Source organism: Fundulus heteroclitus, chromosome 10 (genome assembly GCF_011125445.2).
Source record: "Fundulus heteroclitus isolate FHET01 chromosome 10, MU-UCD_Fhet_4.1, whole genome shotgun sequence".
NCBI classification, from domain to species: domain Eukaryota; kingdom Metazoa; phylum Chordata; class Actinopteri; order Cyprinodontiformes; family Fundulidae; genus Fundulus; species Fundulus heteroclitus.
Window position 1 is genome coordinate 9,001,895 of NC_046370.1, and position 27,951 is coordinate 9,029,845.

The window sequence follows — 27,951 nt, forward strand, 5'->3', positions numbered from 1 at the left end:
ACAGCTGGCCGACAGTTTCTGCCTGTGCAAACTCTCTTAATTTGATCAAAATAGCCCAGAAACGTGAGAATCAACCGGCATCAAATAACTCAAAACGTCCCGCAGGTCTCTTCGCAGACAAAGAACGTTTGTTCTAACTCTGATCATTAAGTGTGAGAGAAGAAAGCAAAAACAGAAAGTGACAGAAAAATTATAAATGCCTCCTGCGCATATAGGCACATCCTCCTGAACGGCGAGTCACCGAGTACGAACACAAAAGCTCCACTCTTTTTCCCTAACTGTCCTCTTTTTCTTTAAGTGGTACCAGACGTAGGCATTTCTTCATTCAGCTCGTTCGAGCTGAGGCAACTTGCCATTCTTTATTTATTTAACAAAACGAGCGGTAAAAGCCAAACATTAGGTCATGGAACATTTTCACCCAGAGAAATAAGTCACTGCCTTCAATAAGACATCAAAACCAGTTGGAGTATTCTCCTGCAAGAAAAATCTGAGCTGGTGAGGAACTTTCTCAAAGTCAAGTGGTGCTGTGGGACTTTTTCCTGTTATTTGAATATGACTTTCAACAGTGTGGTGCACATGCGTTTCCAATTAAGAGCTCAGAGCCAACATCCTTAGCTGGGCCCCACTCAGCCGTTTCCACGACTGACCAAGTCTCAGGAAATGTTAAACAGGCATCATAACCGTGACAGAGACAGCAGATTTTTCAAAAGCCTTCGCTCTCTAAACAATAATTAAGACATCACAATGGGCTGATTATGTAGACTGCAAAAAAATGCACAAATCTAAATAGCAGAGAGAGAGAGAGCGTAATTAATCATAAGTTTCTGTGACACATTTATAGCCAAGGCACTTACACAAAGCTATTTGTCTATTTGGTAAATGTGTGTGAAACATGCTTAAGAGTCAAAAGAAACAATGTGTCAATGGCGTTGATTTGTGGGGGGACCTAATGAGAGTGCATGGTTTACACGAGGCAGTCAGAGCAGGATCCACTTCACTCACAGCAGCAATAACTCCCTATGAGCCTGTCTCTGCTCAGACTTCAATCTCCAGGCCCTTAGGAGCAGTTGGAGGACTTTGATGTTCTGTCTAAATGAATCGACTGTGCTTCTTGATACAGCCCTCCAGTCAACTGACTGCCCCCCCCCCCCCCACCACCAATTCTGTCACCTGTGATAAACACCACGAGTGCTCAGAAGTACCAAAATTTGGATCACATGCTCAGAAAAGCCCCCCTTTTTTTTGGTCCTCCCTCCAGCTTTGTAAATAAGTGGAAAAAATATGATTGTTGTTTTCCATTGCGCTCTATCTGAGCCCAGACCTTTTGATGTGTGTGGCTGCGTTTGAGCAGGCAACACCGGGCTGGTTTTTGTTACCTTACAGCCCTGCAACATCAAGTAAGTACGCCTTTATGTAGGATGGCCCTGCAGGGCATGGTGTTTGTTAGAGCCAGGGCAAAGGCAACAACCTCCAATCCACCACTTTCTATCACACTGTACCACTTTTTTTTCTTTTTCTTTTTTTACAAAGAATCAGAGCCAGACAGCTCTGCATGCATGTTGGTTCACCGGCTTGATCCAAACAAGATTTGGGGCTTATTCAGGAGCACTTGTGCACAGAAAGGAATGCTGATATGTGCTGTTGCATCTACTTTAAGAACCCTACAGTACATTGTCACAGAGGATAACTTGAATATGCATAAGGGTATTAATAGTTACAATTCAACATTTGATAAAAGACGACAAGAACAAAACTACAATTAAAGTTTTTTGTAATGGTTTGCCTCAAGCCATTTAGTGAAAACGGTGCTCTGAGAACAAAAAATGCTACAATAAACACACAATCCTCATAATGAGGTTGACTTCCTGCAAACTTTTCAGACTCAATTTTTTACTTTTTTGCGATACTAAAATTGACTTCTGATTTTTTTAACAATGTGGTAAAAGCCTATTTCACAACTTCTTGGGGACTTTAACTTAACCGAACTCAATTTCAGCATCTGTGACTTCTATATTTTAATTTGATTTCAAGCAGAGTTTTTGAACTTGGACACTTTTATTTTGCATGTTAAAAAAGTTCCATTACATAGCAGTGTGTTTGGTGTTTTAACCAGAACCTGTTTAGGATCCATAGTTCTGGTTCAACCTGAATTTGAATTGAGAGAAGAAAAAAAAGGAAAATTGGCATTTATTTCCATTTTTAACGTGTGTGCATTCAGTTTGAGAGTCAAAAACCAAAACATCAATGGATTAAATGATCAAAAGGAGGTGTAAATGGAAAATAAAATGCAAAGCATATCATATCATATAAATATGAATGCATGTAACAACAACTGCATTTATCAAGCATTATTAGATTTTTGTTCTTTGATGAAAAGAATGCTTGATCTTCCAGACTTTTTTTCGTCTTTTATGTTCCAATTTTCTTTTCTCCACACTTATCCTAACGTATTCCTTTATTGGAATAATTCAGTCCATTTTTAGACGCTAATCCAACTGGGAATCTGTGGCAAGAATTGGAAATAGCTGTTTTGCTGCTTTTCAAAGAAGAATGGGCACGATTCTTTTGATGTGCAAAGCTGATGAAGACATACCCCCCAAAAGACTGAGTTTTGATTGCAGCGAAAGGAGGTTCTACTCAGTAAAACACAGTAAAGTTCATGGTTGGTGTGTGACGAAGGGTGTAGAAGTTCAAGGGCTGTGAAAACTTCAATTTTCATTTAACTAAATTCAATCAGCATCGATTCTGCATTTTCCTAAAGCCGAGGCACAGGTTTGACTTGAAATCTTAACTTGGATGAAACAGCAGTATTTAACCTATCACAGCCTCGGATGAGCTGGCTGGGGTTTTTGAAGGGAAGTATGAGTTCTACAGGCGAAGGCATTGATCCTCCCACACCTTGGGTTTTTCCCAGCGTGTACAACGATTCCTGTGCAAAGCCTCTGAACACTTCTCTCCCTCCTCCAGCAGTCGATGGTGAGCAAACCTGCCCCTGGATCGAGCATCTCATTTAGTCGCCGGGCCCCTTTGATGTGGATTCAGTGCTGCGGTGCATATCATTTGTGTTTGAAGGTTCAGCTTCCACAATACGGCGAGGGTTTGAAGTTTCACATATTGCAGGTGCTACAATGTGATAATCCGGGAGCTGGTTATGCATTATACATTTTTTTTCATAAAAGAACACTATAAACTCAAAGTGAAATGTGGAAAAAGTCAACGCTTGAAGGTATATATTGACAGAAACAGCTTCTGAGACTTCGGGGTGTGGGACGAAAAACACTCTTGTTATCTGGAGCTTTTCAGAATCGGCTCTACATCTTCACTCAGAAGGGGGTAAATATCCAAATAAACAGAGTAGAATAACATTTGACTAGGGCCTGCTATGCCGTTATGAGACCAATTTAGTGTACTGAGCACTTCTCTCGGGGCACGGAGAGGAGAAGGGCCATGACGGGGTCCTTCTTCGTCTGCTAGGGCCGGCAATAAAAATCTCTTTTGCCATCTAATTTCACATGGGAGTTGATCCGCAGCCTGGGGGCAATTCCTGCGGTTTTCACTTAAATAAAAGATGAAACAATCATTGTCAATATTGATGTCTTAACAGAGAAAGATCACACTGAATATAATATATATGTCTATCCAGTTGCTAGACAAACAAGAGAAGGAAATGGCTTCCTGCTGGAAAATTTAGCGATTATATTTCAAGAAGTTAGAGGAGAGAAAAAAAAAAAAAAAAAAAGAGCAGCTTTGCCTTGCATCAAGCAGGCACAGGATTTAAAATGGGGGGAGTTGTTGCCCAGAGAATAAAATCTCGTTGACATTTAACGTCTGTAAGAGACCGAGTTCCAAGCAAAGGCTTATGATCTTGATAATTAAAGAGTGTTTGTATGGAGGTGCACAGCTACACGTCTCCTTTTTAGAAGATGTTTACTGTCTCTAAAGCGTAGAGATAGTGGCAGCCTGAGGGCCTGCCTACTTTCTTTTCCCCAGCTCTGTCTCCATCTTTTGATAAATACACACAAACACACACATGGGTATATATGCAAACTCTGCATGCCGTGCAAACACGCTCAGAAAAATAAAATAAAAATAAAAAAACACACACGCGCATGCACACACACACAAGAAAGACTTGCTGCTTTTCACAGGCATCAGCCTCTCAATTAGCTTCTGAACTCATTTCCCTCTCCTTGGAAGGGAATTATTTTTCAGCTGGATGCCTTTTCTTTGTTTACTGTGAGCAGACCCGGGCCTTATCAGCAGCTAATCACTGCATGTCAAATTCAAAGACTTGCTGCAGTCACTTTAGAGGGAAAAAAGGAATTAGTGAATAATCTTTTAAAGTTCAGATTGTCATTTTAGATTGGAACAATCACCAATTTCTTTTAGATGCAAAAATCTGTCTAACAGCCAGGGAGAAGATCAGCGTTTGTTGGATATAATTTGTTGTGACATGTTAATTGCATCTACTTGTAATTCTCTCTAATTGATGCTTGATATGTCTCAGGAAATTAGGCCAACTAGATAACACTGTAAATATTATTAATCCTCCCCGCCTATCCCTTTTCCGTGGCAGGTCTGAGGAATTCACAGCAGCCAGAGCTGTAATGTGTCAATGTGCCGTGCAGCTATGCTGTGTATTCCCAGGGCTGCCAGGCTGACAAATCTAAGGTTACAACCGTACCGCTGTATATTCAAAACACATTCAGGCACACTGCAGAGAGCCAAAGATGACTAACCTGAGCGATTTTCACCGAGTTCTGGGTAGAGCCACCGGCGTGGTATTCAACTTTGTTTCTCTTGACAATTTCTGCAAACCTGAAATAAGAGCAGACCTGCCAGTCAAAATGAGGTTTACAGGGTTTTGTTTTTTTGTCCAAACTCCTGACCTCATTAACATACAGCACCGTGCAGAAGTTTTCAACCCTCCTAAACTTTTTTCACCTTTTGTCATAACATAAACACAACCTTTAAGGTATTTTATGAGCTTAGATGTGACAGACGAGCCGGATGTAAAAATAACTAAAAATGTTCTTAAAATTTGTGTTTTTGTCCTAGATTTGAGCAGGTAAATAATATTATCTGCCAATGGAATGAGTAGTTTGACCCCTAAAATAAGATAATTAGTCATTCTGCATTTGAAATAAGATGATGGAGATGAGTCGTCTATTTTAAGTGCAAAAGTCTTATTCCATTGGCAGATCGTCTTATTTACCTGCTCAAATCAAAGACAGATACACTCATTTTAAGAAAATATTACTTATTTTAGTTTCGTTTTTGCAGTGTAATTATGAAGCGGAATGAATTTCTTACATAATGGGCTCTTTAATAATACAAATAGTCTGCGTCTGTCCACAGCAGGAGGCAAATGGTAATTCTGAAGGATGATCAACAGCTCAGGTAGGAAAATCTGTTGCCAGGAGAACTATAACCCTCCACAAAGCTGGTCTTCATAAAGGAGTAGAAGGAAGAAAGCCTTTGTTGAAAGAAAACCACGACATGAATATTTTGTCTTCATGCAAAGTACAATTTATTGCATAAAACATACAATACACATGGCAATGAGCATACTATGCCTACGGTGAAACACGGTGGTGGCAACAGGGATAATGAAGCAAGTCGGAGATGACTTTTAGGTTTGTTTATGCATTTGGCAGATGATTAATCCAATGCAACATTCTAATGAGAAGAGCAATGCAGCTAAATATACAGCTTATATACATATGTGTGTAAAAATGTGAAAAATGTATTTGTAATAACTGTTACATACTGTTAATAACTATTTTGGCTAAATTTGATTTCTTGGTTTTCTTAGTTGAAACCACTTCAGGTAAAAAAAAAAAAATTAAACATGTTAAAGTACAGACTACATAGTCTGTAGTATAGATATTTATTACCCATTTATTTCAGCAGTGTAGAGGAAATGTACAATAATAGCAATTTAAAACTGAAAGTCTATCTTACTTGGGTTTTGGCCCAAGAGGTTCTGATCAATTTATTCTTGTTTTGACAGGGTGTAATTAAATATGTTGCATTGGTGAGAACAGGACTCGTACACAAGGGGAAACCACTAAACCCACACATCTCTAGACCACCTATGACTGCAAAAAAAATCCCTACCTGTAATTTGTTATAAGACAAGTTACTCAAAAATTATCCACCTACAAGATGCACAGGTGTGGGACAAAAATTCACTAGATAAGAGCTATAATATGATCAAATATGAACACTTGGGCAAGGCAAGTTCATCTTTAAACACATTAAAAGAATAATAGTAAAATTTAAGTATTACAAATTCAATACAAAATAAGAAAAAAACGACGTTGTCCTTCACAAAAAAAGCTGGAGTAAACGGCACAGTTTGCAGACCTGATTTAAAAGGAGCCGGCTGTTTCTCAGGTTTTCAGGGAGTTTGTTCCAAAAGTGAGGAACATAGAAACTACTACATCTGCCTCCCCTTGTTGAGTTTTAATCCTGGGAACACCAATTGGTCTCTGATGACCTAAGGGGTCTAGATGGTTCATAAGTACCAAAAATCAGGCCTATTAACTAACTGCCATTATCGTTACTGAGTGCCGATAATAACATCTGTGGCCATACGGTGCTAAAGAAATAAAAAGTGTGTCATCGACATACATACTGTACAGTAAGAGTTGATCTAATACATGAGCTAAACAGGACCTGAAATGTCAAATGTTTAGACATTTTAGATGTTTGACTATCCATCAATTGACAGATAGTGAGAGATATTAAAAGTCAAGAAGATCAATGATAATTAAAATCAATAAATCATTTGGCCTACCCAATTATATATATATATATATATATATATATATATATATATATATATATATATATATATATATATATATATATATATATATATATATATACAGCCAGGGAGGGTCAAAATGTCAGACGGATAAAAGAAAAAGAAAATTGTTCACACATGGTCACACTGTATTAAAACACGCTGACCAGTAAAAGTTAAACCTGAGAAACTTAATCTGCTTTCATCCAAACAATGGGACATATTAAAGCACCTATTAATCTTTAACAAGGCAGAATTAGCCACTGTGTCACAGGTTCCTGTTCTCAGGGCTATTTAACAGAACAGCTTTAGTTCTTCATTGTGTACATAACCAGGGAAGGTGTTTAGTGAGAGTCCATCTCTGACCAAATCTTTGATTTCTAAGCCATACAAAAAGGTTTTAAAATGACAGTAACAGACTAAACAAAAAAAAAAAAGCATAAGGCATTGGAGCACACTCAGTTCTACTGAGAAATACAAAGAGTTTCCCTCCATTTCGTCTCATCACTGCATAATACCATTTCGGACATCAATAACTACTATGCTTCTGCGTAATATGATGCAAAGCTGGGCTCTGCTGCAAGATAGAGGCTTATTATCTCAGAAGCTGGGATGTGCATTTTACACATTGTTCACACAGACAGACTCTCAGGGGGCAAGCTACATAAATGTGTCCACCCTGCTAAAGTAATTGACCGAACTACAGTCGAGATGCTATGCCACATTAGGAGGTGTTTGGCTTTTTTCCTCCCACTCAACTTTATTTTGAAGGCTGACCATTTGCAAGCGTGTTTACATCAAATCAGATTAAAGTGGACCACAGAATGGCCGCTGGTGGGTGTGTAATTTCACTTTAAATGATCAGAGTAAAAGAAGCTTCCTGCAGGGATGCATGTTTGTATTCTCAAGAGAAGATGGTTTGTGTTCCTCAGCATTTTAAAAAAATAATTAAAAGATTTTTTTTAAGTATAATATCAAGCTGGTTAAACTTCTGGAATATTGATCTGGTCAGTTCAGTTGTAGAGGGGGTTGTTCTTGAGCATCAGTGGTTTTGGTGTTAATGAAATTAGCAACAAGTGATCTAAAGGTAGCCTCGTGAGACCATCCTGATCTCGCGAGCTTTCAAGGTTTCACTCGCAGATCAGTCTGGCTACTTTCTGTTAAAGAAAATTTGGAGCAGTTCACCAAACAAACGTCCAATCAGCGTTGGCTTTGAGGCGGGTTGAGGTGTGACGCAACGAGAAGCGCGACAGTTCAGTCTAAAGAACATGGCGGCTTCAGCCAATGAAACTAGGGTTAGCGTGGCTATCGAGCAAGTTTTATCGGAATTACAGAGTATTTCTTTGCTGAGCTAACGAGCCTTTACCTGCAGCAGCAAGAGTAGCTTGGCTTGAGGTTGTGTTTTCGTCGTCGCTCGTAACAGAGCGACGACGAAGCATGTTGACGAGTACGTCATATGCTTCGTTGATCTGATTGGTTTATTTGGCCCGTCTATCACCAACATAGGCCAATCAGCTAACCAGTATTTTCGCCCCTTCCCAAAATTACTTCAACGGAAGGTTTCCAGATGGATATGCGAAGCAAATCCATCTGGCGGAGTCAGGTTGATCTAAAGGGGCTAGAATGATAAAACTCCAAAAACAGGATTGGTTTTGCAGGTGGAGGCCAGAGACATTTTAACCACTGTTATTTTATTTATTTATGTAGACTGGCTTTCAGCAGTTTTGCCTTTGACCAGTTGTCAGTGACACAACTGTTAGCATGTGGTAGCATCTGTTTTTTCCACAGATGATAGCAGATTGACGATGAGCTCATGTGACGGACCTTAAAGGGTCTGCGGAGGCTGCGGCAAATGTTAGGCTGCCTGCAACATTGGTGGCGGGTCAGTGTTGGTCTGGGGAGGCATATCCACGGAGGGACAGTAGACCGGATAAACGACGTACAGGATCAGTGAGAACCTTGACTGCAGTTAGGTATCAGTAAATCCGTAGACCCATTGTTAGACCCTTCACTGCTGCAGTGGGCCACAGGTTCCTTGTGGTGCATGATAATGTCTGGCCTCATGTGGCAAGAGTATTGGGTTTGGGGGACGCATATAAACTACTGAGGACAATTTTAAGTTGCTACAAAGACATTTTACTGGTCTGCCACATCAATTGTTCAGTTTCTGTTTCTCGGTGACTTCAGGTTAAACCAGGCCTCTGTGGGTTGATCAATTCCATCACAAGACGTTGCGCCCGTTTGTTCTCCACACATCACCAGTTCCACATTGGTGCGGCTAATCCGACACGATTTTCTTTCCCAAATGAGACCTGATGTGTTTTTAAATTTTTCCTTTAATGTTTTGTTGAAGCACTGTATTTTCGAGAACGCAGGATATGAAGTAGCGCTTCCACGTTTTATTCGGCGTAACGTGCATCTGTTGTAAATATAGTTCAAAGACAGGAGCAATCTGTATGCAAAGTGTATCCCGGCTTACCAACATGTAGGAGTCAGAGAAGTTCAATACTTAAGCACAACCTGGTTTAACTAACCATGGCCAAATTTTGAGCTGGTGTGAAAGTAACCTTTACTGGTTCAAAGAAAGTCTACATATCATGTCTCAAGGCAACAAGTCTACCCAGGGCAGAGTGATCCTAATAAAAAAAAATAAAAAAAACTTTCCGTGCAAGTGGAAAATATGCTAACCGGAGGAAAAAAAAATTGTTCCTGAGACACCTGTTTTGACTCTTTGACAAAAGAAGAATTTGAGCACTGTGGGTGTTTATAACATGAAGGGAGCCGAGGGACTCCAGACCCATTTCAAATAGACCCACAGCTTCAGAGGATTTGAGGGGTTTTTTTTTCCCACTAGAACTATTTGCTCCACCTTTCAGTGCAGACAGCATGGGGCCCTGCTCTTGGAAGCCTCGAAAAAATCCCATCCGAAAAGGAGCAGCTGCTTCGAGACCTTTACACCCTCAGACATCATGTGATCCCACAGTAGTGACACCGTAAAACGGCCCCCATGGCCATTTAGGGGTAGAAAATCCCTTTCCATCTACTGCAGCCTGAGCCCACTCGGTGCTGGGAGGGAGCAGGGGGGAACGAAATTGTTTTGAACAAAATGTCCTCAGCCACTAACCTCAGCTTTTAAACCTGTCGGTGTCGTTGAACGGAGGAGCAATTTCAACTATGCCACGCATTCCACTAATGTATGGTCAGTTTGTGTTATATAACAAGTGCAGCGCAACATACAGCCAGTTAAAAATGACCCCTAACCACATCCACAGTGCAATATTTCTATTTCACGCCTTCCATTTTGAAATTAAGAGTGGTACCTATTTATTTAGAACACCCTTCACATATATTAGCAGCACTGTTGAAGATGTGTAATAATTTTATTTATTTTTTTGCTGCCAGTTGTCAAAAGCTGTCATCTTTAAAATACAATACATCCCACGTGAACCTTTTTTTCTTTTTAACAAAATCACCTGAAACAGTTCCTATAATAAAAATATGATTTAGGCATTTTTAATGCTCAAGCTACTTCATTATTTGATCAGAGTGATACATATATTTTAATTATTAATTACTCTTTTATTCCCCTTGGTAAGAATATAACATATAACAAATGCTCCTTTCTCTTAGCCTACCTTCGAAATGAGGAAAAACATGAGAGCATGCTATTTATATAAGGCCAATGTGTGTTTGGAAATGGCAGAGGGAATGAAAAATGACAAATCACCTCTAAGGCAGGTATGACTTGATGCACAGCTGGAACAAAACATCCAGAGGAAGATGGCTCCTTTTCATAACAAAAAAAAGCAGTGAAAGTAACAAACGACACTACAAAAGTATGAAATGACTAAGGGGCAAAATTATAAGCACCCACCAGGAAATGGCTACAAGCTACTTGTCTGAGTTACTCAAATCTACAGTCACAGGAAATCAAACGGAACCAAATAGCCCCAAGGGGAGGAAGGAAATGACTCTTAGTTGGGACAAAATGTCCTGTGGAAGATGGTGACCATAACTGCAAAAGTACGATATGATGAAGAGGTGAAACGAGCAGCACCCAACCGAGAATGGCAACAAAAAAACAACTACTACCCCATGTGTGCAAATAAATGCATTGTTTGATGCAAAAAGGTATCTTCATTTTATACCTGAGAGGGTTGGATACAAAACAACTAATACTGCAGAAATCCAAAAGGACAGAAATGACCGTCAACCAGAACTGCAAAATGTATCGAATCACAGTATCGCAGTTTCAATTCGTGCAATAACGCAAAGGACTTCTTATATGCCATATTTGGAAGAATGCATATTTTACATGCCAATAATATAGATAGCCCATTAGATAGGCTTTCACTTCCCTCCATGCCAAAGCTTTGGAAAACTGCAGGCAATATTTCAGGGAGATTCTGAGACTGCAAGAACAGATTCATTTATTTTAAGGTGTTTTTCCAGACATCTTTACCAGGTGGCCCAATAAACTTGGAGGGTGCTGAAGGCTAAATGAGAATAATTTTCCAATTAGAGGAATAAGACTGTATTGAGTATCTTGATTCAGAAGATTTGACAGTGCAATACCATGATGCCTGTGCAAATTCTCAGTTAACCGGGTCATGGCAACAGCAAACGGGCAACTGGACTTTCGCTCAGTTTCTTCTGAAAACGTTTCAACACCTATCCAGGAGTCTTTGTCAAAAGACTAGCCAGTTCGCTGTTGCAACACCACGACTTTTCCACAGCTTAACACATTTGAAATTGTGGGGCAGCTCAAACAAGTCAGGATCATTGTGTTGTTTACATTCCTGGAGACGGAGCCCCAGCCATTGTATCCCATCAAGGGAAATATGAGAGCTTCTAAAGTACTTTGAGTGTTCTCTGCTCTGAGCCACTCATGAGTTCCTTTTAACCACCCCCCTTTAAAAAGAAGAAGAAAAACAAGCCAAGTGTATTATTTACATGAGGCAATAATTCAAGATTTGCTCCTCAAAGTCTCTTACGTGGAGGGCAAAGTGAGCCCATTTACCCAATCCCTCTTCATTCGCCTTTGATGTTAGCCTATCTCGATAAGACCAGATGAGTGCCCCTAAAATCCCCGTCGAGTGATTTCGCAGGAAGAACAAGTCTCAGTTAATCAATGGTAAGATTGGATCTGGATCCTCCGGAGTGGTCTGCCTGAAAGTCCTTCCGAGTATTTGAGTGCACACCAGGGTAATTCGCTGTTAATGATCACCGCGGCACCCGCTCTCCTACGCGCCGTTCGCTCCCATTTAATTGCCTCGTTCGCGTTTAAACAGCTTACAAATCACAAGGACAGGCAGGAAAACATGATCAAATGGTGGCTATCGTTAATCAGGGGAGGACAAGAGGAGAGATGAGGGAAAATGGGGGGTGTGACGGCTTCTCTGCTGCTCTCCTTGGGGTATTAGGAGGAAGGTGGGTTGTACAGGAGCACTGAATTATCTCTGCCTCAACCATAGCAGACAGGTACCTTTAAACAAGCAAATCCATCTTCCCTCTATCTGACAGAGGCAGCTAAAAGGCTTTGGTAATCCAAGTTTCAACACAGGCATCTGGAGCGGAGACAAGTTCCTCCATTGATTAGACTCCCCAATCAGTGCATACATCCTACACCAGCCTCGCTTGGTAGTCTGGAGGAAGAACAAGGCCTGATGCACAGTAATTGTTTCCATAGGTCAGACAGAGGGAGGGAAAAAAAAAAAACAGCTCAGGGACGTGATGAAAGGGAGATGGAAAGGGTGAGGAATATTGTTGTTTTTTCCCCCCAATTAAATTGTTTGTCAAACCCTTCACAAAGGGTTACGCAGTTTATCTGTTTAAAATCAATACGCTCGTCTCAGTGTGAAAGCTTGTCCCGACAAAAGACAGGCCCATTAATTATTCTGTTCTGTGTGCTATCGTTGAGCTGCTCAAGGTTGCGCCTTATCTTTTCTTATTTCAAATCAATAATTATCTTCTACCATGCTTGCGCAGCCTCTTAGAAATAGATGTGCTTTTTATTCAATGCCTGTAGAGTCTCTCTCTCCCTCTCTCAGCTTTTTTTTTTTTTCTTCTTCATCTCTTCTCTGTAGCAACCGGTGAGGAACGCAGAATGAATAGGGCATTCTTATCACTGGAACATTAGGGCATGATGGGAATAGACGCCGAAGACTGAGGTGCATAAAAGCACTGAACACAAATGAGTCATGATTCAAACATCGACCGAGGCCTTGTTCCTCATCTTCGGATATCTTCTAATAAAGTGAAGTGAATGTTGATTTGTACAAAAGCTTTATGATGTTGACAGGATTAAGGTATCACGGTCTGCAGTGCATCTTAATCAATTAGAAAAAAAATGTGAAAAGTATGTTTATTTCTGCTCTTGAATATAGAAAGGGAAACGCACACATTCTATAGATCCAATGCGGTTTTGATTATTTTGGCATACAGCTAATGAAAACCCCAATATTTTGATTTGAATAGTATATAAGACCAATGAAAAATTAATTTTAACGATGCAGAAATGATATGTCTTGGCAGTTGTAGTGTAGCAGCCACCGACATCATCAACAGTGAGGTCAGAATAGTTAATTGATAAAAAAAAAATCTCATTCACAAAGTCCTGTATCAAAGCACTTTAATGGAAAGTTAAGTGGATGGAGAAACTGCTCACAAGCAGCCGCGGCTTTAGACGGATTGTGAAGCAGTCATCTGAAAAGGTGTGCCCCACAGCCTTGATAAAGCCTCTGGTTGTCCTGCTTGATGCAGAATCCCAGCATAATAATGGCAAGTTGACTGGAGAAAATCTAACACCAACATAAATTCAGCCTTTAGGAGGATTATGAAGCAGAGTCCGTTCTCGGTTTTGCGCTGAAACAACACATGGACTGCATGTTTTAGTCACTTCTGAACAGTGACAGCTTGTCGATAGAGGAATAAAAGTAGATAAAGGAAATTGGACCGGACCGTGGACGGATTTATGTTTTTGTTGTGCAATGTCCAACCTCAATATTTAGCACCAGCCACCACTGCTTCTGGACCAGAAAAAAAAAATCAGGGGCATCTTAGCTGGGCAAAGGACCAAAAAATAGGGACTGTTGCTGAAAAGGTCCATGCTGTTCTTCTCAGATTAAAGGTAGTTTCATATTGTTAATTAGAAAATCAAGGTCCCAGAGTCTGGAGGAAGAGTAGAAAGGCCTAGAATCCAAATTGCTTGAAGTCTGGTGTAGATTGTCCTCAGTCAATGATGACCTGGGAAGGCGTGTCATCTTCTGATGTTGATTAAGTTATTTATCAAGTTGAAATTCAGTGTAAGGCAAGGCATGTTTATTTGTGTAGCACGTTTCAGTAACAAGACAATTCAAAGTGCTGTACATGAACAGAGCATAAGAAAATAAAACCAGTGTAAGGACTTTAGAACTGGGGTGATGTGCTCTACTTTCTTAGTTTTAGTGAGGACGTAGGAAGCTGTGTGCTTCAGCTGCTTCTCTGTTGGACCTGATCACTCATCTGTTGGTCCAAAAACTAACATTTCAGTTTTTTTTAATTCAACTGTAGGGAATTTTGGCATATCCATGCATTTATTTCTTCTAAGCATTTACTTAGCACTTGAATAGGTTCCTAGTCACGTGGTGACATGGTGATGTAGAGCTGTGTGTCGTCTGCATAGTTATGAATCAATCAATCTATTTTATTTGTCAACTGCAATTTGCATTGCAATCGAAAATTCAGTTCCAGGTGACTGGTAACTGTTGTTTTTTTATTAACTGATCTAGAGGGAGCATGTAGATACAGTATTGAATAGGAGGGGACCCAGGATGGACCCTTGGGGATGTGATTTTTGTGGTCTCTGAGGCAAAGTTACCTATGTACACAAAACAAATAAGTCTAGCAGTCTACCAGAACATTTTAAAGCACTTTCTGCTTCTTTTTGCTGACAAGCTTAAATGGAGATGCTGATTTCATTTCCAGTAGGAATAGGCACCTCTCCACACTGTCAAATGTACCAATGCCTGCTTTAATGATCATGGTGTCCATGTGCTGAAAACAGGCCAGACCTACGTAAACCCCAGGGGGAATGTTTGGTGTACTGTCAGGAGAAATAAGTAGAATACTAAAATAAACAATGCATATGAGCTACAGGATGCTTTCAAAGCAACCTGTGCGTCCTGAACACCTCGACAAAGTCGCACTTTGATTCTGTGCAAGCCCCGCTGCAATGATGCAGTAAATCATGCAAAAGGAGCCCGACCAAGTATTGATTCAATTTGCTGTACAATCCATTGACATACTTTCATTACAATGGCATTTCTGTATTAAAATTCCTTTTTTATTGGTTGTATGCAGTGTTTCAATAGCCTGAAAAGCAAATATTGAGTTATCTTTAGCTGTAAGCCATAACACATTTATATATATTTACACACACACACACACACACACACACATAGATACATACCCCTACTTAGAAACACAAACTCACTTCTCCATTTCAAATCACAACTCAAAACTCATCTGTTTAAGATTGAATATTCTCTTTGATATCAATCTCCCTGTCCCAGCCTTTGTATGTTTTAAAACAGTCCTTATTCTGTGTTTTTGACTTTGTTATTGACATTGATGTGCTTTTATCTATTTATTGTACGGTGACCTTGAGTGTCCAGAAAGGTACCTTTTAAATAAACTATATATATATATATATATATATATATATATATATATATATATATATATATATATATATATATATATATATATATATATATATATTAGATTCACTTGGCATTCTATTATGAAAATAAAATAGCTTTTCAATGACGTTCTAATTTAGAAAGACCCACCTGTATTCAGGAAAATTCATCTGAGAAAGTCCTGCCGCAACAAAAGAAAAAAAAAATGGCTCAACTGTAATAGAGACTGGATGCACAATTAATGACTGCACAATTACATGGTCATAATGGGTGAGTAATTGCATTAGAATGCAGAAACAACAAATGTGCATCCCTTTAATAATCGGCCGATCCGGCAGCACCAACAGCCCATTTGTTGGCATTAGCAGAGAACTGCTGTTTGTACTTAATTAGGCTGCGCTCAAGGATTTAGATGGTGGGGGTGAAATCTGCTCGCGGAGGATGAGTTCATATTATTTCCTCTAAAATGTCACAGGTTTTTGGCTTCACGCTGCAGAGGGTGGCGTTGTTTGTCACACTCTGCCGTGTGGACGTAGTGTGTGTGTGTGTGTGTGTGTGTCTCTGAGAGGATATGAAAGAGAGAAAGAGGGACACACTGGAGGGAGAGGAGTGGGAAGAGGGAGCGTGTAAGGAAGGATGGGGGCTTCTGGCGTTCTCTCGAGGATTGAGATTTGAAGCCGGAGCACAAAGCCTTTGAGACGTTCCCCCTTATCTCGTGGTTGATACCAGGATCTGGGTGATTCAGAGCGCTCCGTGTGAATAATTCCACCAACACCCCCTGCTGTGGGGACCATATGGCCCTGTGTGAACTTTAAACACACTGGGAGTGTTGCTGCTCACCAGTCGGGCCTCCCAATCTCTACCCCCGCACAGACAAGGTGTAAAGAGATGATCAGCACAGATGATATAAGAACTAGTTCACATGTATAAAAGCTGCTGCCATTAATGTAGCGGCAGGGGGAAAAAAATCAAAGGCGACTAAAAATAGCCCTGAGCATGCTTTTCTGAACTGAACATGCTGTATATGTACCGGCTGAGACGCCCCCGTTTCAATTATAAAATGCTCTTTAAAAGGAGGGGGGGGTGGATTGATGGATGAGAAGGAAGATGTAGATTACATTTGTTACATCCCCTTTTGACTGGGGATGTTTCCTTCTGGCACCACCTGCTGGAAGCTGCCATCCACCGAACAGAGGCATCTGCAGTTCCAGCGAGGACAAGCTTTGATTATGATTGCATCAGCCATCCCCCTCATGATTCAGCGTGCAACCTTTAAATGCAGAAAAAAATCAAAAAAATAAATATATAAAATTTAACCAAATTCAGATTATGTTCATGGGGATTTACCTTAATTCCGAAAAAAAAAAAAAAAGAATATTACTTGTTTATAATATACAAGGAGTAGGTGCATATTTCCTACAGCTCTGTGAGCATGCATGGATTTATGCCCCAAATCGCCAGATTCACGCTTATCAATAAAACATTAAGAGCAGCGCGTCTGGCAGCTGAACATGTTTTTGATGTCTCAATTACCAGTCGAGTGCCATTAATCTCTGCTTTCTCTTTGGTACAGAGGCAGGCTGATGGATGCAGGCAGGTGACCTTCGGCCTACGCGGCACAGGAAGCCGGATGTGCTGATCGACGCACACACACCCCGCCGCCGCCGCCACCACCTCCCCACCCCACCCAGAGAGCAGAGGTTTGTATCAGCACTCTGTAATACAGCAAGAGATCTGGGAAATAAAAAAGGCAGTGGTGGTTGTGGCGGTGGGGGGGGGTGCTGTAACGTGTCTACACATTCAGTCGAGCATGAGTGCATCCAGTGAAGTGGCACATGCAGCCTCTGCATGCATGCTTGCGTGTCAGCACACACACACACACACACACACACACACACACACACACACACACACACACACAGACACGCACAAGGTGGAGTGTTTCTTCTCATGACAAGCCAGGATAGCTCCACTGGGGGTTGCCAGCACTCTCGATTCACTTCGTTATTTATTAAAAAAAGAAATAAATAAAAAAACGTCAAAATAAATAAATAACGTGGCGGTGGAGTCAAGTGTGTTTACGGACCAGAATCCGTCACGCGCACGCCGGCACAAACTAAAGAGTGTTTAGCATGTGCTCAGCGAGAGAGGACCTTTGTTGTTTCCTTCCTGGTGAGCAGATTGAGCTGCAGCGGCAATAGCGGCGGCGGCAGCAGCAGCAGCAGCAGGGGTGTGTAAGATGTACACAGACAGCGGGGTGTTTTGAGTGGAGAGGCACCTCCACTGATCTCCTCTACTGTGTGATGATGATGATGGTGTGCGTGCGTGCGTGTGTGTGTCTCAATCCAGTGCTGATCCCCCTGAGTCAGCCCCCGTCAGTGATACGATCCCCCCCCCCCCACTTTTTTTTCCCCCCACTCTCTTTGCTTCGCCATCCAGAATGCTAATAACAGCCAGCCACTAACGCTGCGGCGCTGAATTATTCATGCAGCAGAGGGTCACACGGCATAATGAGGAGTTTACTCTCATTCTGGATGTGATTGTGACGCTGCTAATCTGCATTTAGCACAGAGAAACAGAGAAAAGGATGGAGGGTGGTGGTGGTGGGGGGGGGGGGGGTTACTACAGAGAGGGAGGAGGAGGAGAGAGGATGAGCACTGATGAACTTAATTGCTGTGAGCAAACAACCCCTGAAAAGAGTCACGCCATCATCCCGAGATGAGAAAGTAAACAATTAATTATCATTGGACAGAGGGAGTCATAAAACAAATGTTTGAGCAGCACCAATATTCGGGAGCCAGATGATATCTCCCCCCCCCCCCTCTCTGCGAGGTGAAAATACAATCACCATAACAATGACTCGCTAATTTGACACACTAATAATTATTAGCTCTAATAAGACATGGTTAACAATCCCAGGAGGGCCTGGGCGCATGGTATATTATGAAACGCTGCCGGTTCAGAAATACTTACGGTAAATAGTCACCCCCGAAATAAAAACTTTATTTACCTGCACTCTGATTTCCAGCAGAAATAGAAATGTTTTCATTGTGCAGCTCCCTGTGGCGTGCTACTCCGGGTTAGAAACAGCAGGCAGCTGATGCCACCTGCTGGACGCGCGATGTGCGTACACGAGGTGTGGAAGGGCAACGCTGAAGGACACGGGTGGAAGGTTGGAAAATAGGCACCAGCCCCATATGGGAATTAATGTTTGCATTCAATTTAAAGCGAAAACAGTGACAATTTTACATAAACTCTAAACTTTTGACAGGGAATTTAAAACCAGATTGGAAGGAGAGTTCAGGTCAGGTTCGGACTTTGACTAGGCCATTCGAGCACATGAATCTGCTTTGATGTAAACCATTGCATTAAAGCTCTGGCTGTATGTTTAGGGCTGGTATTTTGTTGAAAGGTGAGCCTCTGCTGCAATCCCTGGTTTTTTGCAGCCTCTAACATGTTTTCTTCCATTATAGTTGATATTACAAACATCCACTGGCTGGAGGTCTCCTATATAAGATTTAATATATAAAATTTAGAATGTAGATTCCACAAAAGTGAAATCTGGCGGGAACAGGGATCAGAAACACAATGCATGGAAACTGCGTGCACTTTCAAATCATAGGAAATTAATAGTTACAGATTTTAAATTGTACAAGAGACTTGAGAAATTTAAAGATTGGTCAAAAATACTACCAAACATGCTGAATTATTCAGTCATGGACACAAAATGAAAGTTTAATTTTAAATGGCTTATACATGTATTGCGCTTTAAATAGTCCAACGACCCCAAGTGTGAATTGTCACACTGATTAAGATAGTCGGAGCGGGGATTGAACCGGCAACCCGCAAACTGCAGGACGAACTCCCTAACTGCTATGCCACCGTCGCCCTTTAGTAGGAGGGGACGACATGGTGAAAGTGCATGAAATGGGGGCACGAACTGGCGAAGGGTTTAATTGCTCTGAAGCCGAGCAACAGAGACAAACTGCAGCACCACACGTGACAATATCGTCCTCTGAAGAGCAGGGTTCCCACAGGTAGAGGAAGTAACACCCAGCGCTTTGGTCTGGCTGGTTTCCGACCTCAAGTTCAAGACCTACTCAGAAAAACCAGCATGTGCTGACAAAGACCCCCATAAAGGGCCGCTTGAAAACCACACTAGAGATATCACCTAGATAAAGCAAAGAGGGCATGCAGTCACTTAAAAAACATTGAATAAATAGAAAACACAGTCATTTAAATCATTAAAAAGTGAATTTACTTCAGCAGAGAAGTTTAACATGTACAACCTGGAAACCCAGGCTGCCTCAATGGCTTTACTTAAAAATCCTCTCAAGGATGTGGTTATACCTGCGTCTGTGAACCAACCCCCCCCCCCCCCACACACACACACAGCTTTTCCTTCCACTTAACTTTTTCCATCAGTATGCTTGAATACGACACTGAACAACTAGCTTCCTAACCTACATTTTGGAAAGAGTGAATGGCTCTATGCTGGAAAACTGTCAAGTCAGCAGTCAACGCCATAATGATAACATTTCTGTATAAAAATGTAATTTTATGGCCTATTTTATTGGTCTTATGTAATATTCTAATCATTGTGAGAACCTGACTTTTGGGTTTCCTTTAGCTGCAAGCCATAACAAACAATCTCTGCGTCATTAATCTATATAATGAGTGTCACGTTTGGATTTAAATGACTAATAAATTAACCTTTGATTACATTCTAATCTACTTGGATGCACGTGTATGTGATTATTGGCACGGAGTAGTGCTCTCTAGCTCAAAGAACACTATATGTAAGTTGAGTGGAGCCGTTTTTAGGAATTTCCTTTTTTTTTTTCTCTAGAGATAAAGCCAAACCAACGAAGTAGAGCCATACAGCTGGAAGGCAAGTGATGCATGCAATTATTTGTTTTTTTTTTTATCCATCTACTAATACTATGCTTATTCAATCAATAGAAAACTCAAACATTTCTTTGCTATCCCTGAGAAGAAAGTAAAAGCAGCAATCCAGCACTTTTTTGCCGACAATTAATCAGCTATCAAAACACAAAAGCCTACAGGGCTGTCGGGGTTTACTCAGAGCACAAACACGAGGAGGAAAAAAAAAAAAAAAAAAAAACAACAACTCCCCAGCCGGTACTAACAGGGACGTAGATGCTTTCTACTGTATAGCAGGCAATTTCTCAGCCACAACAGGATTATATGGGCTCTGCTGCGACTAGATAATTGAATTCAGGAACGGCCACAGTGCACTGCATCCAATGATCTCTCTCCCACCAGGGTGATGGGAAGAGGGAAGGGGGGGGTGAATCGTGTTACACTAGATTCAGTCGTGCAACAATAGTGTTAGATGATTGAAGTTGTAAGCCTATTGAGAGCTTTTTTTCTTCTTCTTCCAGTGATGAACCCATCTGTCCGAATAACATTTCCGTTTCAAGAACAAACTTTTTTTTTCCTTTTAATCACGGAAAGCTACACACACAGGAATAAACCCGGCACGTTTTTTTGGTGACGCAAACCGGACGGAGATGACAGCGCAAGGCTTCTGTGTGTCGAACTGGGCGAGGGCGTGCGCCGAAATGCTTTGTGATGGGAATTAAACCGCCAAAGCCGCGTGTTAATCCTGCCCTAACCTTGTGCAGAATGTACAGAGAACAGGGTCTGCGCGGCTAAAGATAACACCGCAGCCTTTGTGCTGAAGGAGAACAACATCGCTGATGATGCTGCTTTGTGCCGCCGCTGCGGTCCAAGGTCACGTGTGTCCTTTTGTGGAGTAACAAGACCTGACAAGGTAGCCCCCTTGTAGCTCTGATGTACTGATATGTCTCTGTGCCGTCCGTACAGAGTGCCTTGCAAAAGTATTCATTTGCTCTTTTTTTTTATACCGTTTTCACATTTTGTCACATTAACGTTACAAACTCAAACGTCTTGAATTTATGTGACAAACCAATACAAAGTAGCACGTAGCTGTACGACAATGATTCTTCCAAATGTGACAAGTTTAGTGTGCATTTGTATTCAGTCCTCCTTTACTCGTATAAATAAACTAAATATGATAAATTCCCTTCAAATGTCGCCTCTTTAGTAACTGGAGCTGATTTAATATCAGGATAAATTCAGCAGTGAAGACGTAGAGGTTTAGACACAGACTGTGTTAACAAACCTCACTGTAAAAACCAGGACACACCCAGCACAGGTTAGGGATTCGGTTGTGGAAAGTTTTAAAGCAGCCAACTCAAGCAATGGACGGGGCAAAAATGCAAAGGCTGCTGATATCTTAAGTTAAACGTTTTTGGCCTAAATGCTAAATACTATAAACTTTTTCTTTTTTTTTAAAAAAACACTCCAAGTCTCCCTGAACACACCTTTTACTTAAAGCACGGTGGCGGTATAATGATGCGGGGATCATTTATTCAGCAGGGACAGGGACGCGGGTCAGAGTGAATGAAAATGTGGATAGAGGTGAAAACAGATCGGAGACCGGGGTGAAGCTTCGCTTTTCACAGCAGGACAACAGCCATTAACACACAGCCAGAGACGCCTCGTTTCTAACGCCGGTCCGGATTAAAATAAACTAACTCATGTCTGCCTGAAAACAGTCCGCTTCACGTGAATCAAATGCAGGAGACGGAGAAGAACGCAGGGCATTGTGGGTAAACACAACCGAAACAAAGGTGCATGTAGAAAGATTGCCAGGAGGACGTCTCGCTGTTACTTCTGGAATGGAGGACAAGTGAAAAGCTCTGGTATAAAGGCGCTCAGACAAAAGTATATCAGAGCTGCTGGTAGGTACTCAATAGAAGGACGAGGTTCTTACTGATCAGGCCCGGAATCTGGGTGTAGTGATGGACTCAGACCTGAACCTTCAAAATCATCTAAAGAAAGTTACAAGGTCGGCTTTCTATCACCTGAGGAACATTTCCAGGATTAAAAGACTAATGACTCAGAAGGATCTGGAAAAACTAATCCATTCGTTTATATTTAGTAGAATTGATTACTGCAACGGTGTTTTCACAGGTCAGCCTAAAAAGTGGATCAGACAGCTGCAGCTGATCCAGACCGCTGCTGCCCGCGTCCTCACTAAGACTAAGAAAGTAGAGCAAATAACCCCAGTTCTAAAGTCCTTACAATGGCTCCCTGTATCTCAGAGAATAGACTTTAAAATACTTCTGTTAGTCTATAAATCCCTGAATGGCTTAGCACCTAAATACATCACAGACTTGTTATCAGTGTATCAACCATCCAGACCACTAAGGTCTTCTGGTTCCAGCCTACTCTGCATACCTACAACCAGAACTAAACATGGAGAAGCAGCATTTAGTTCCTATGCTCCACTTATCTGGAACAAACTTCCAGAAAACTGTAAAAGTGCTGAAAGCCTGAGTTCTTTTAAATCAAGATTTAAAACACATTTGTTTAAAATTGCCTTTGAATGTTCCAGTTAAACTGTTTTACTGTTTTAAATGTTCTTTTTTGTTTCTACATTCTATCCCTACTTGCTTTTATTCCTATATTTTAATCATGTAAAGCACTTTGCATTGTCTCTGTACTGAATTGTGCTATATAAATAAATTTGCCTTGCCTTGCCTCACTTAATTAGTCCAAAAACTGAGGTTGTTGGATTGCTCGACGGTGAAACTTTTATTAGGATCTTTACACTCTGCCAGGTTTCCCTATAAATACGAACGGTGCTGTGTTTCTTTTGCTATTGGTATTGTCCCAAATACATGCAAGAGCAGAGACTAAGGTTTAAAAAAATGCCAGCATGTGGCATTTGGGGTTTAATAGTATAACAACATCCCTTTTAAAATGATGTATGGACAAAACACAGACCTAAGACTTGTTTGTAAGTAAGTAAGTAGGTAAGAAAGTAAGTAAGTGAGTAAAGGTGTATTTATATAGCACCTTTCACGGACATTAGGGGTCACTAAGTGCTTTACAAAGTGCACAGTTAGACAATAAGATAGAACAATAAAACATCAGAAGAAACTGGCTGCACAGCGGCACAGTGGGCTGCACTGTTGCCATGCAGCAAGAAGGTCCCTGGGTTTCAGTCCTACATTGGGCCTGGGTTTTTCTGCATGGAGTTTGCATGTTCTCCCTGTGCAGGCGTGGGTTCTCTCCGGGTACTCCGGCTTCCTCCCACAGTCCAAAAACATGACTGTCAGGTTAATTGGCCTCTCTAAATTCTCCTTAGGTGTGAGTGTGTGCGTGAATGGTTGTTTGTCCTGTTTGCTCTTAAAAGCAAACACAGAAACGTAGCAAGAGCAGGAGATCATTCCAGAGCTTTGGCGGCACGGCCTGGAAGGAGCGATCTCATTTTAGGGTTTGCGAACAGAACGACTAAAATGAAAGCTGTAACATAACGGCCCATCTGGTGCCGCCGTGAAGGCTGTGGTTCTCACATTTAGCAGATACAAACGGGCAGCTGTGGGATGGGAATGTACTCGCATGTGACATTTGACACTGGCTCAGTGAAAATAAATAAGAGTCATCGGTTGCTCTCTAGTAAAGTTTGCGAGATGGCATATGTAGCACTAGCCGCTTTACTTGCGGAGTAAAACGTGAAAAATAAAGCTCGTAAAAAGCGACAAATCAAACATGTAGATGACGGTTAGTGGAACTGACAGGGTTACATTTCTCATTGGGTTACTGACACATTAACCCAAGATCTCAACTCCAGCAATCTAAGTCGAGAAATCAATAGTGTATGATTTAAATTATGCAATGTGCAGGATTGACACAGAATATGAATATTGAAAAAAAGGAGAAAAGAAGCTGCACAAAGCCAGAAAGCAAGAAACCAAGTTAAGTAGTTAAAAAAACAACCCTGCTTCCTAGCAGAGCAAATTGTCGGTTTAGGCCTATTTATTGGCCAATAAAAAGGGTTCTCATCATCACCAAGGTGTTGCGTGAAGAAACATGTCGTCATGGGTAACCCTTAATGACGCTCTCAAGACCGTCACAACCTCAGAATTGGTTACACATGTACTTCTGAACAACAAACAGTGTGAGCACATCCCCCCCATACTTGCCTCCCTGAACTGTTTCCCTATATGTTTCAGAGTTGTTTTGGAGATTTTAATTTTTTAATGTTTAAACAGTCAAAAACCTCCTTATCAAACAGACATTTTACACAAGCTAAATTCCAGAACTCCTCGTTGCTAGTCTAGTTTTTCCTAGGACTCATCCTGTGACCCGAGGAGACAAGAATTTTTTTCATAGTTGCCTCCCAAACTCTGGAAATATCTTCCTCTTACTGTAAGGATGATACCTTTTAAAACCCATCTTCTCAGCTTGGCTTTTAATTCCAGTTGAACAGAAATATCAGGCTGCTCTTATTATTAGTCTTTTATTGTATCTCCACTGCAAAAAGGAAACTGAAATTAAGTAACATTTTCGTAAAATTAGTATATTTTTCCTTGATTTATAATAAGATGATAAAGATGAATAGTTCTCATTTTAAGTGCAAAAATCTTATTCCATTGGCAAATAGTCTGATTTACCAGCTCAAACTAATGAAAAATACACTAATTTCAGGAGGATTTTACCTACTTTGAGTTCCCTTTTTGCAGTGTACTTACTGTTTTTTGTCTACTTTTATTTTGGTAGGTGTTAGCGTCTTGTTATTCAATTTTTTTTATGTTTTGTTTTGGTCTGTTTTCTTATAAATTTACAGGCATGTACAGCACTTTGATCGTTCTGGGTCTTTACAGTGCTCTATAAATAAATAGTTGATTGATAAACTTCTGAATATTCTAGTAAGCGAGAAATGGTACCATAACCTAGAAGTAGGGGAATCTACGCAAGGTTTTTAACAGGAATCAACCAGAAGAGCGGATAGACCTGGGATTAGTAGGTAGATTTTTCCCATGTAAAAAAAAATAAAATAAAACAACCCACCACAAAAGATGGAGCGTGTCGAAGCCTGTTTAAAAGGTTTGCCGCAAAACATTTGAGCACGGCAACAAAAGCTGTTAGAACAAGTGAGATAAGATGAGACAAAATTTTTACTGTTTCAAAGCACCGGCACATTCTTGATAAGCATCTGCAGGGGGAAGCTGGGTGGAGGCTCTCATGGGGCAACGATCAAAACAACACACAGCTAAGAAAACTCTCAGCTCTTTTCGTGGCAAGAAAAAGAAAGCCGACTAAAAGGTCCAGGCTCCCAGGAAACGATCTGTGACTTCGCTTTGCATGAAAGATTGGATAAAATAAATAACACCTGAGCATGTGTGTTACCAATTTCTTTACAGAAGAGACATCTTGAAGTTGTCCTTACCAAAAGAACTGTTCCACTAAATAAGTTTTAGCAGACATGTTTAATTTTCTCTCCCTGCCTGTACCATTCCGCTTTATTACGCATAACTGATCTTTAGATGTATTATTTATTTGTATATGTTGATTATTTGAAGTGTTGCCATATAGTTTGAATTTAATTTCAATAGGCGCATTATGAATAAATTTAAAGAGAAATATGTAGATGTTTCTAATACTTCCTAGCTGTGGAGTTTTACACATCTTGTATGTGGATTTGCTCATCACAGGGTTTCTGCACACAATAATAAAAATTTTAGAAATAAAACTAAGTAAATTGTGTATTTAGTTAACTTAATAAATTTTATTTACGCTACTAAATAACTTAAGCAAGTTGAATGTAACTTTGTTGATTTAAATTGTTTTTGTTTGTGTGTCTTATGGGGTTCCAGTGCTTTCAACCCGTATTAACTGAACACTCTTTCATGTGAACGTCTTGGATTTCATTTGCTTAAACATACTGTAAGCCAATTTCCGGTGCAGAACTCTTTAGCAGGTTTGCAGGATAAATTCCAAGGATGAATTCAGGGATGTTAAACCAATGCATTACGGGGTTTTTAGTTCTCTAAATGTAAGATTTGGGTGCATTTAAATCCCCAAAGATGGGAAAAAACGAAAAGCCTTTTTAAAACTTTAAAAGACCTTGCAGAAATCTTGCTGTCGATACTATCAAAAGATACTTTAAAAACGAATCATCACCCTACGTACAGACGGTTTCCTGTGTTTCGCAGATTAACACGGGGCAGCTTCCCCTCACAAAGATGAAGAAACCATCTGCACCGTATCAGAGGAAGAAGGTTGGTGTAAGGTCGGCCAAAAATCAAAGCTCCACCTTCGTTCGTGTAGCTTTTGTTTACCCGCCGTTTTAAAGCGTGTGGTGAGCTGCGCTCAGCGAAATGCGGGTATGTTTTTGAGGAAGCCTGTAGTGTTACTGTATATCCCCCTGGAATGTTAGGCATGTGCGTTTGCAGGGGGGAAAACACACATGCTTTAGAAAGCCTTTTTACCCATTTAAGCAGAAAACAGAACATGCATCTGAAATCCAAATTATGCAAATCTCTACAATTCCAACTGCAGGGGTAGCAGTGTCAGACTTAGAAAAAGTAGGCAGCTGCCAAGTCTTAAAAGCTCACTTGCGCCGTGTTGAATTTATGACTTGGCTATTTTGAGTTTAGCTAATAGTGAGAAGATGTTGTTAGTGGGGGATGAATGACGAGTGTAACCCCTATTTGGTTTCCCCGTAATTTTAGCAAGATGCATTACGCTGCAGATGAACATGTAGTTCCCCCAGTGTGTATGACTCACAAGGCTTTGTGCTTGTCTTCAGCCAGGATCTGGTCATTTGGCTTCAGTCCAAACCTATAGGGGGGGAAAAAAGTGTTTTAGTAGATTTAAATACATAATAATGTAATAATATAAGTGAAAAGAATTAAGATACTGCCACTTACTTGTCAAGGAAGTCTTTGTCCACGACAGCTGAGATGTCCAGCAAGGGATTTCCCATCCCAAAGAGCATGTTAGCACTGTGAGGGAGGGACAAAAAAACAGATTGTATTCTGCAGTCTCCCACATAGTGGCTAAGAAAGAGCAGAGGAAACAAGCAATATGTGCTGTGAAACAGGAAATCATCTGTTTGGGATTTGTTGTCTTAAATAACAGAGATTTCGGGCAGGGACACACCCCTGCTTTACTGGGACTGTCGCTCCCATCAAAATGTCAACAGCATGTGGGAATTTATACCTTTTGACACGTACATGTGTGTTTTATGAGTTTTTTTTTGTTTGTTTTTTTTTGTTTTTTTGCGAATGTTGTTTTCCACAACCGTTTTATCTACAAATCCACAGCAATAAGATAGAGTGGGCAAAGTCTGCTCTTGACAAGAGATCTTACAACACGTTAACTAACTCACTTTAAATAAAGAACAAAATGACAGCGAATGCCTTGACGTGATCTATAAACAGGGATGAATATACATCCTGCAGCAGTACATAATAGCTCTCCAAACATTCTTTTTTTTTTTTTTTTTTATATAAATCATTCCAAGTAAAACGTAGGCAGCAGAGTAAGAGCATTTCCTCCAAACATCAATGTGAACAGCTGAACTGCCCCCCACAGAGTTATATCCCGGTTTGGATC

General features: G+C 40.7%; 1 protein-coding gene across 3 annotated transcripts in view; it reads right to left on the reverse strand.

Moving 5' to 3' along the window:
- The window catches only part of LOC118564343 (adenosine kinase-like), a 40,411-nt gene that overhangs the window by 9,825 nt on the left and 2,635 nt on the right, over positions 1–27,951 (reverse strand). For 2 of the 3 annotated variants that reach the window (XM_036141922.1, XM_036141923.1), the window contains exons 2-4: positions 27,264–27,338; positions 27,121–27,174; positions 4,740–4,818 (exon numbers count right to left, since the gene is read on the reverse strand). In XM_036141922.1, coding sequence (XP_035997815.1) covers positions 4,740–4,818; positions 27,121–27,174; positions 27,264–27,338 — 208 coding nt within the window. Of the gene's footprint in view, positions 1–1,935; positions 3,557–4,739; positions 4,819–27,120; positions 27,175–27,263; positions 27,339–27,951 lie in introns of those variants that run through there. The other variant, XM_036141924.1, reaches the window with a different exon arrangement.